This window comes from Saccostrea cucullata, unplaced genomic scaffold, assembly GCF_032062105.1.
Source record: "Saccostrea cucullata isolate Sc308-1 unplaced genomic scaffold, CSIRO_AGI_Scuc_v1 ctg2143, whole genome shotgun sequence".
Taxonomy (NCBI): domain Eukaryota; kingdom Metazoa; phylum Mollusca; class Bivalvia; order Ostreida; family Ostreidae; genus Saccostrea; species Saccostrea cuccullata.
Genome location: NW_026930112.1, coordinates 86566 through 96740, shown reverse-complemented (window position 1 = coordinate 96740; position 10175 = coordinate 86566). Strand labels below are relative to the sequence as shown.

At 33.7% G+C, this 10175-nt stretch overlaps 1 protein-coding gene and 1 long non-coding RNA gene across 4 annotated transcripts in view; one reads left to right on the top strand and one right to left on the bottom strand.

The window, feature by feature from the left end:
• The first annotated feature begins 269 nt into the window (after positions 1 to 269).
• On the top strand, positions 270 to 2448 carry LOC134282948 (uncharacterized). Its single transcript, XR_009995391.1, has 3 exons — positions 270 to 332; positions 620 to 699; positions 1894 to 2448. It is a non-coding gene; the product is annotated as an uncharacterized LOC134282948 (long non-coding RNA).
• A 6765-nt stretch (positions 2449 to 9213) lies between these two features.
• The window catches only part of LOC134282949 (lipoxygenase homology domain-containing protein 1-like), a 30092-nt gene continuing 29130 nt past the window's right edge, over positions 9214 to 10175 (bottom strand). For all 3 annotated transcript variants that reach the window (XM_062765370.1, XM_062765367.1, XM_062765369.1), the window contains 2 exons: positions 9576 to 9662; positions 9214 to 9432 (listed from right to left, as the gene is read on the bottom strand). In XM_062765370.1, the coding sequence (XP_062621354.1) occupies positions 9253 to 9432; positions 9576 to 9662 (267 nt within the window). In that variant the 3' untranslated portion in view covers positions 9214 to 9252. The remainder of the gene's footprint in view (positions 9433 to 9575; positions 9663 to 10175) is intronic.

Below are 10175 nucleotides of genomic sequence, written 5' to 3'. Positions count from 1 at the left end.
ATTTAATATGCAACATTATTATTTAATTATTATCATCCTGATCATGCTGATTGGAATAAATAAATAAATGATATTAAACATGCCTAATTACTTCAATATCTACATGTACAGGTATATCAATGTATAAAAGAATCCTGTGTAAAGTTATATATAGTTAGAGAGAGAGAGAGAGATGAAAGGGTCAATATAATTGAAAATCATGCATCAGTGATTTTTGTTTTTGTTTAATTCTCAAAAGATTTAATCACATTCTGTTCTATTTTCAGCAGATACTTGAATAATAAAGAATGGGTGCAAAAATTCTCACATTATCATGCTGCAAAATAGTACATGTAAGTTCAAAGGCAGAAGAAAATCCATTAAAAGAGAATTTATAAACACAGTTGGTTGTCTGTTTCAGCAAACAATTTAATGAACTGAAAAATATGCTGACACATAATCAGCATATTATGCAAACTGTAAATGATTGCATTACATATTTTTCTGATTTGCATGTAGTGCATTGATATTTGTCAGTATTTTTCATTCAGTTTTCTTTCCATATTATTGCAAATGCTTGTATTTTATTTGGATTAATTTAATATAGAGGATTGTATTAACTTATTAATCATATTTGTAGTTCAGCTGTAACAAAACAAATTATCTGATGAAAGCTTCAGCCATGAGAATCTAGGAAAGGATGTCAAGTCCAAAGAGAAGGTATGTTGATCACTGGTGATGGTATGTCATTGATGTACGGTATATAGAGTACAGCAATAAAATAGAGAGAACGATAGTAATCCGTAGACAAAAAATTAAATCTTAATTCTTTTCAAGAATAGGCAAGTCATTAATAGTCACTCTGAGATAGTTAAGAGCAGATTTAGATTTGTTCAGATCATATAGCTATAGAGTAGGGTGGGTCCACAGTGGGAGGTCAAAAATTTATTCAATATTTAAGGCTGAAGCCTTTTATTATGAAATCTATTCAAGATTATCAGGGCCACGATACATCATATTTTTTGAATGAATACATCCTAGTACAGTATCCCAGAATCAAGGGTAATGGATGTGCCATAATTAGAAACAGAATGTTTATCTTAAAAGTCCTATGTAAATATTGGAAAATCATTTTGTTTATTTCTTGGCTTTTAAGTTAAGTATAGATTAAAATATAAGTTTTCATAGTTTAAATTTCTATTTTATGGAGACTTTAGTTGATATCGATGTAAGGTTAAAAAAGCTACAGTTTTCAGAAAGAAAGCAATATTTTTGGGTTATAGAAAAGGGGCATAACTCTCATCATGTCAGTAAAGATGGATTTCAGATAATGTGAAAAATGTGTACTGTTGGGAAACAAGTGAATACAGTGCAGTCTAAATAAGTACAGTTACACAGCAGTATCTTAAAATCAAAAAACTTTTACTACCTAGGGTATGTTGATGTTCATGACAGTATTACAAATTGGATGAATGATTTGCAAACACTTGGAATTGCATATATATGATTTACTTTTGTTAATTTAATTTGCTCATTTTGTGCATATCTCTTTCTCATGCAGATTATTAATGAACAATGATAGATTGAATTAGCAACTGTAAATGGCATACATGTATATGAATTTTATTTACTCTGTTTAGAGTTGAACTTTGATATATATCTTTGACAGTTGACACTGAGTGATATTTTGAACACATTGAGACATCAAAGTCATTTTAAAGTCCCTTGAACGACATTTTTTTCTATATATCTTACCCAGTGAATCTCTTGGATATCTGTTTTTTCAGCAGTCCCATGACCATTTCAAGATAACAAGTGTGATTTTATTTTATTGATTCAATTAATTTATGATGAATTATAAAAATATCAATCATATACTTTTATGTTAATGCATTAACATTTTATATTTTTCAGGCCATATAACAAATGGTTGCTGAATTCATGAAGACTAGCTAGGGATGATACAGTACATTTCTACTCATATGAACCATATCTAAACATCATTTGAGGATCCCTTTCTCAGAAAAAAGAATTTGCATACTTAAAGACTCTATAGTTTATTGTTAATTTGTACGTTGTTTAACATTCTTCTTGAGAAATTTTCACTCATATGGGGATGCCAACATTTGTCGGTGGAGAGCTTCAAATTTTGTCCTTTACCTGGCATACATGGCTAATTGAGCAATGAGGGATCTTTTTGGTACTAGCACCTACTGCAACACAGGACCTCTGTATATACAGTCTCATCTATGTCCGACTGTGGGATTTCGAACCAGCAATTCATGGATCAACTCCCTACTAATGACTCTCGAGCAGATGCTCTTGCTACTGTGCCATGCAGGTGACTTCATAGTTTATAAAATGATAAGATAAGATTTATAACTAAAAACTGATGTTTTTAATTCAATCACAGTATAGAAAATGTTTGCAAAAAAGGGAGGTAATAGCTTCATGTAGCTCTCACTGCTTTTGCATACTTAAACTATTTGAATTACATATTGTAATTACACATGTATTTTAAACCAGATTAGTAAAGAAAGAAACACTTGAAGATTTTTACTCTGAATTTTATTGTAAGGTTGATTATCTTTAAAAAATGGAACTTTTTTTAGTAGGAAAAAAAAAATTTAGAATGTACATGTGCACTTAATTTTGTTTATTAAAAGTAGTCAAAATTTGGAGATCTTGTGAAGGGTAACTAAATATTGATTTATAAATTTTTATTTCATTTTTAAACAGCATAATCTTTATTATAACATATGCCTGTAATATACAACTTATTTGCTGTTGAACATTCCATTGTCTGTCTACATGTAGTGCTTAGTAAATTTCTTGTAAATAAAAACATGATTGCACGCTGTTTCTTTACTTTTTCTTTTTTTCAATATGAGTCATGATATATAGATGGTGTGCTAATCAGTTTAAATTATTTTTGTTGAATTCAGTGAACAGAAAACATTTATAACTGAATATGATTATGTAGATAGATACCTTTCAGATCTATTTACATGTACTAGTAGCTGCAGATATGTAGCTTACATGTATATGTGAAATCAGGTATACTTGAAACTCAATTTACCTCTATTTATTAAACAGAAATTTAGTAAACACATTCATATACCTATGTAGTATTTCATACTGAAAATACACTGTGTTAATGTTTTACTTATTCAACATAAAAATTGACCAGAAGTGATCTTAATGAAATATAAGACATATCTCACAATATCTTTTTTCTCCCCCCCCCCAATTTTATCACAATTTAAATGTATATAAATTGATAAAAGAAACTGACTATAGCATTAAAGAAAAACTTGAGTTGTCTTTCCTTGTTTAAAGAAAATATCTGATGCAATGAATTCTCCCTTGGGTTCATGACCCTGAATATTAATAAGGTTGGGAGGTGTGATAACGCCCTTCGGGCGTTATAGAATTTGATCACGCGACCACTCTAAAAATGATATTTTATTTCTTAAATGGATGTGTGGCGGGGACTATGGCGGGGACGCAAATCTCCTCGATATCAACTGGGCATGTGATTCAGTTGAGGGATATAATATAACTATCCAATTACCATCAGTCAACAGTTTATAGACACATTTAGTTATCTTGGATGTCAGCAAGTCATCGACTTCCCAGCATGTGGTAATAACATCCTTGACATCTTTGCAAGAAATAGACCATCCTTTCTTCATAAAACAAGATCAATTCCAGGACTTAGTGATCATGACATTGTATTAATTGACATCTATGGGACGCCAAATTCACAAAAATGAGACAATCATATAGTTTCACAATTGATAAACTAGGTTTATCGACTGTAAACTATAGTTTACAAACCGTAAACTATAGTTAACGATTCGTTAAGTATAGTTTTCATCTGTAAAACTATATTTAACGGTTGTTAACTATAGTTTACGAATGATAATCTAAGTTTATCTGTCTGTAATGAAACGTTAACAATAGATTTTGTTGATAAACATAGGTTCACGTCTGTAAACTATAATTTACGATCGTTAACTATAGTTAGAAGTTGTTAATCATAGTTTCACAAATCGTGAAACTATATAGTTAACGGTTTGTAAACTATAGTTACAAATCGTGAAACTGTATTTATCAGAAAATCTATGTTTTGCAATTGCAAATGATTGTTTTCGGTGTTAAGTATAGTTAACGGTTGTGAAACATAGATTATCGCGTTAACTATGGTTTACAGATGTGAAATGTAGATTAACGTTTTAACTATAGTTTACAGTTCGTAAACTATAGTTTACAACCGATAAACCTGGTTTATCGATTGTGAAACTATGATTATTTCATTTTTGTGAATTTGGCGTGCCATAGAAATCAGCACATTGACGTCATCCACTGAGGAGCTAGACTTTGGTCTAAAGCAGACACCGGCGCTATTAGTTCCGATTTGACGAAGAATCTAGCCAGATTTCTGCAGCATGCCATCAACAATGCACCAGTAGATGTGATTTAGAATGACTTCAAGAACATCTGCACTCATTCCATTAATACACATGTACCATCAAAGTTCACTTCAAGTCGTTTCAATCAACCATGGTGTGATAGGAACATCCGGAGACTCAGTAGAAGGAAACGCCGTGCACATAGGAGGGCCCGCATGACAAACACCCAGAATGATTGGAGAAAATATCATAAAGCCCAGAGTACCAACTGGAAAGAGTGTAGAAAGTCATACCTCAAATATATTAGCAATATGTTAGGAGAGGAGGGCCATTCCAACAAGAAGCTATACTCGTACATCAAGAGTAAGCGCTGTGACAGTTCATGTGTCTCCCCCTTGCAGAACGAGGATTAATTGCTTCACTCCAGTCCAAAGGATAAGGCAATAATCTTGAATCAGCAGTTTTCATCTGTCTTCCATACAGTCAATTAGTAACCTACCGGACCTCATCTGTCTTCCATACAGAGTCACTTGGTAACCTACCGAACCTCATCTGTCTTCCATACAGAGTCACTTAGTAACCTACCGAACCTCATCTGTCTTCCATATAAAGTCACTTACAGTAGTAACCTACTGGAACTCATCTGTCTTCCATACAGTCACTTGGTAACCTACCGAACCTCATCTGTCTTCCATACAGAGTCACTTAGTAACCTACCGAACCTCATCTGTCTTCCATATAAAGTCACTTACAGTTGTAACCTACTGGAACTCATCTGTCTTCCATACAGAGTCACTTGGTAACCTACCCAACCTCATCTGTCTTCCATAGAGTCAATTCGTAACCTACTGAACTTCATCTCTCTTCCATACAGCGTCACTTAGTAACCTACCGGACCTCATCTATCTTCCATACAGAGTCACTTAGTAACCTACCGTACTTCATCTGTCTCTCATACAGAGTCACTAAGTAACCTACCGGACCATGGTCAATCAACCTACCAAGGGGTAAATAACATCAAAGTCACAGAAAAGGTGTCCTCAAACTATTGCATAACCTGAAGCCAAACAAGGCTAGTGGACCAGACAACATATCAGCCAGATTTTTGAAAGCAATAGCAACATCAGTGTCTTCTATACTAACCATCATATTCCAATCATCATAAGACCAAGGGAAAGTCTCAGATGATCGGAAGACAGCATATTTCACTCCATTATTCAAGAAAGGGGACAAATCCAGAGCATCTAACTACCGTCCAGTGTCTCTCACATCTGTATGCTGTAAGACCTTGGAGCATATAGTCCATAACCTTGTCATTAATCACCTCTGACAATATCAAATGCACGCACCACGCTATACTAATGTCTACATTCTTCTCACTATACCCCCCCTCCCTTTACCAAGGACTCTCGGTGTGTCATCAATAGTCAAAGAAAGAGCAAAAACCTAGAGGTACTGTGAGCAATGGACTCACTAAATGATACCCCCGCCTCCCATATGTGTATAAATGGCAGTGTCTGCTATGGGAAACCCAAAATATGTGTGGGATCAAAAAGTAAAATAGGAGGTGCACAATGGCAATATGTAATAAAGATTCTGTGAAAGTTTCATCAAATTTGATGCAGTGGTATAAGAGGAGTTGCGGATAAGAGATGGGTACCCCAAAGCGTAACAGACGGACGGACGGAATTAACGATTGCTATATACCCTCCCGCTTTTCAAGCGGGGGGTATAAAAAATCACTTTTCAGTTTTCATGATTAAATTCACTTACCATTTTAAAAATTGGGGTCTCTAGAGGGAAAAAGAGTACCAATCATTTTTCCCATAGAACTCTATACAAACCTTTTGTCCTCTCACTACTATACTAATTTAATTTCAGACAATTCCTTTGCATCGCTTGAAACTTAAATCCAAGCGCTTATAAAAACTAGAGGTACTGTGAGCGATGAACTCACTAAATGATACCCCCCGCCTCCCATATGGTTATAACTGGTAAAAAAAAGTCCATGTTTTCCTGTGGCCGGGAAACCCAAAATATGTGTCGGATCAAAAAGTAAAATAGGAGGTGCACAATGGCAATATGTAATAAAAGATTCTGTGAAAGTTTCATTAAATTTCAAGCGGGGGGTATAAAAATCCCGAAAAAAAATATAGAGTCCCATGGAGTTTATAGGTCAAAATTGCAGTTGTTTAAAACTTATAGGTATCGGCAGTAAATCGACACTCTGCCAAAAAAATCAATTCCCGCTCCTACAATCTCGCCTGGTATTTCTATATTTATACCCCCGCTTGAAAAGCGGGAGGGTATATAGTTCTCGTTAATTCCTTCCGTCTGTACGTCTGTCCGTCCGTCCGTCTGTTACGTTTTGGGGTACGCATCTCCTATCCGCAACTCCTCTCATACCACTGAATGAAATTCGATGAAACTTTCACAGAATCTTTATTACATATTGCCATTGTGCACCTCTTATTTTACTTTTTGATTCGACACATATTTTGGGTTTCCCGGCCACAGCAAAACATGGACTTTGCCATTATAACTTTATGGAGGCGGGGGGTATCATTTAGTGAGCTCATCGCTCACAGTACCTCTAGTTTCTATAATATTCCTACATTCCATCATTTATTTCAAACATTAATATTTTTACTTTAAAATGAAAAATATTACATACCACATTTCAGCCAATCAGTTAACGCCTACCTATTCAGCACTCTACTCTACATTTCCACAAAAAAGCCATGTGCTTATCCGGGGATTTGGTACTCTCATTATACCCCCCGCTTGAAAAGTGGGAGGGTATATAGTAATCGTTAATTCCGTCCGTCTGTACGTCCGTTCGTCTGTTATGGTTTGGGGTACCCATCTCTTATCCGCAACTCCTCTCATACCACTGAATGATGAAACTTTCACAGAATCTTTATTACATATTGCCATTGTGCACCTCCTATTTTACTTTTTGATCCCACACATATTTTGGGTTTTTCGGCCACAGCAAAACATGGACTTTGCCATTAAAACTACTACTATATGGAGGCAGGGGTATCATTTAGTGAGCTCATTGCTCACAGTACCTCTAGTTCCTATTACGGTTATAGGCCTGTTGCAGTTGCCGCCATTTTTGAGCCAGTAAACTCAAAAAACGGGAAGTCCGGATTCGAATAGCCCTAGTTTCTAGAAATCGACAGAATACTGGTATATAATAATACACCCACAGCATATAATTATGAACCCACAGCATATAATAATGAAACCACAGCATATAATAAAAGAACCACAGCAAATAATTATAAACCCACAGCATATAATTATGAAACCACAGCATATAATAATACATGTACTTGTAGATCCACAGCATAAGATTATGAACCCACAACATGTAATAATAATGAACCCATAGCATATAATAACGAAACCACAGTATATAATAATGGACCTAGAGCATACAATTATAAACCCACAGCATATAATAATAGACCCACAGCAAAAAATAATAATTCCACAGCACATAATAATAGACCCACAGCATATAATTATAGACTACAGCATATAATAATGGACCCACTGTATATAATAATAGACCCACAGCATAAAATAATAGACCCATAGCATATAATTATAGACCCAAAGCATATAATAAAAGAACCACAGCATACAATTACAAACCCACAGCATATAATTATAGAACCATAGCATATAATAATAGACCCACTGCATATAATAAAATCATCTAAGATCTAACATAAGGCAGCCATGGCGTTCTATACTCCATATCCATGTGCGCATATTTCATTTACACAGTTATTTCTGCACCACAAAATCTACTATTTCATTCAACTACAACAAAATGAATCTTTTTTTTAACCAGTTTGGCTTCTTTATTAATGATTTTAAAGGACAGATTGACTAGAGATATTGAATATTAATTATTTAACAAATTATAGTGTATAAAGTTATGTTAAAAATATGATAAAAATCCTTCTGCACATAAACTAAAGGAAGCTCTAAACACTACACGCTGTGCAATATTGTACTTAAAATGTAATATCACAGTCAATATCAAATATAAAACATATTAAATCTTTTTTGAACAAAAATCTGTTTTATCAAAAATACTAGTAACCTGTGTGTGAAAAACATGAATTTTCAAAGCTTAAACTTTTGAACTAATTTTAACAAGAAGTCTCTGATGAGACTGTAGCTCTATTGGTTTGTACCGAAAAGATCACTGAAAAGAAGACCTAATCTGCATTTGTAGTTCATGTTCTATAGAAGACCTGATACCATCAGTCAACAATTTGTCAAAGCATTGAGAAATAATCGCCTCTATCTTTTTGTTGATTTCTGGAGCTGCTCCTGATGAGACTTCTAGATCTAGCATGGTTTTCAACTCCTTGTTTGATCCAGGATCCATTTTTTTTAGGTTAGAAAAAAGTATTTAACTGATGTTAACCTTTTTTTATTTTTAATTTAAAAGGTTACTCTTCACTTTCATTTTAACAAACCAAACTCTGTCACCATCACTTTTATCCAATAGGTATTTGGAAAGATGTTCCCTGTCTTTGCGTAAGGTTTCTTGGTACCTCTTAATGTTTTTTAAAGTGAGCAATTTTTAACTTTTTATGATCATAACTGAGTATTGATACATTTACCTTAACTTTGAAAAAAGGGCAATGTCATTTCTCTCATTTTAACCATATTAAATTATCAATGAATTAATAAAGCCAAGGACCATTAAATTTCTTTGAAAATATAAATGAAAATCAGATCTTGTACAATTGTAGTAATGAACAAGTCCAGCACCTCTAATGTAAGTCTGAGAGAAAAAAGTTTGTTTCACTTTTAAAATCAGCTAATATTATTCACAATGAAGAGTTCTTTGGTCACATTTGAGTTGTCTCTCTATTTTCCTGTCATCGTCGCTGCTGGAGAGCCAGCGATTACAAGGGAACACACTCTCCTCATAAAGCGGCTTATCTCGACCACGCTTAATGTACTCCTTAGCCTCCTTCTTCTGGATATATCTCCGAACTCGCACCTGAGAATGCCATAAAACAATGAATATATGAGAAACTTATACAATAGTATTTTAAAATGAAATATAGCTAACCAACTTAATTTCATTTTTGGAAATGGATCAATCATTTCTCCATTCATATTAATGTAGATATTAATGTATACCTCATCTAGAAACCAGCCAGCCCCAGGTCCAGAGCCATCGTGGCCAATTGTCACCAGTGCTAGGGGTCCCACATCTATTGTCTCAAGCTGTAGGGTGAAAAAAATGATAGACTAAGGCATGTATATCAATTATAGGTATTTAAGACTATTCTATTACATTTGGTTTTGCATACATTTATATTTGTAAATGCTTAAATTTTTGTAGATTCTTCAATATATTCAAATATTGTCTCAAAAAATACTATTAGTTTTCTTGGAACAAAAGCAGAAATATAATTTTTGTTGCCAAAAGCATTGAATTGTAAAAATAACTGAGAAAAAATGTAAGTACATGATAATTTTTTTTGATTTTTAAATATCTATTAAATGCTGTATCATTTTGAAAATACTGTAAGAAAATTTGAAATACAAAGTATCTTAATTTTGGAAAGGAAATTTCAATTAAAAATAGCAAGATTACAATATGCAAGATATCATTTGAAATGGTAAACATCTTAAAGGACCGGGGCACTGGAAAGGACCTTAGGTTGGAAGGGACTTGTAAAGGACAGTTTTTTAAGTTTGACAATATGACACTTTACTTACATCTTAATCCAGAAA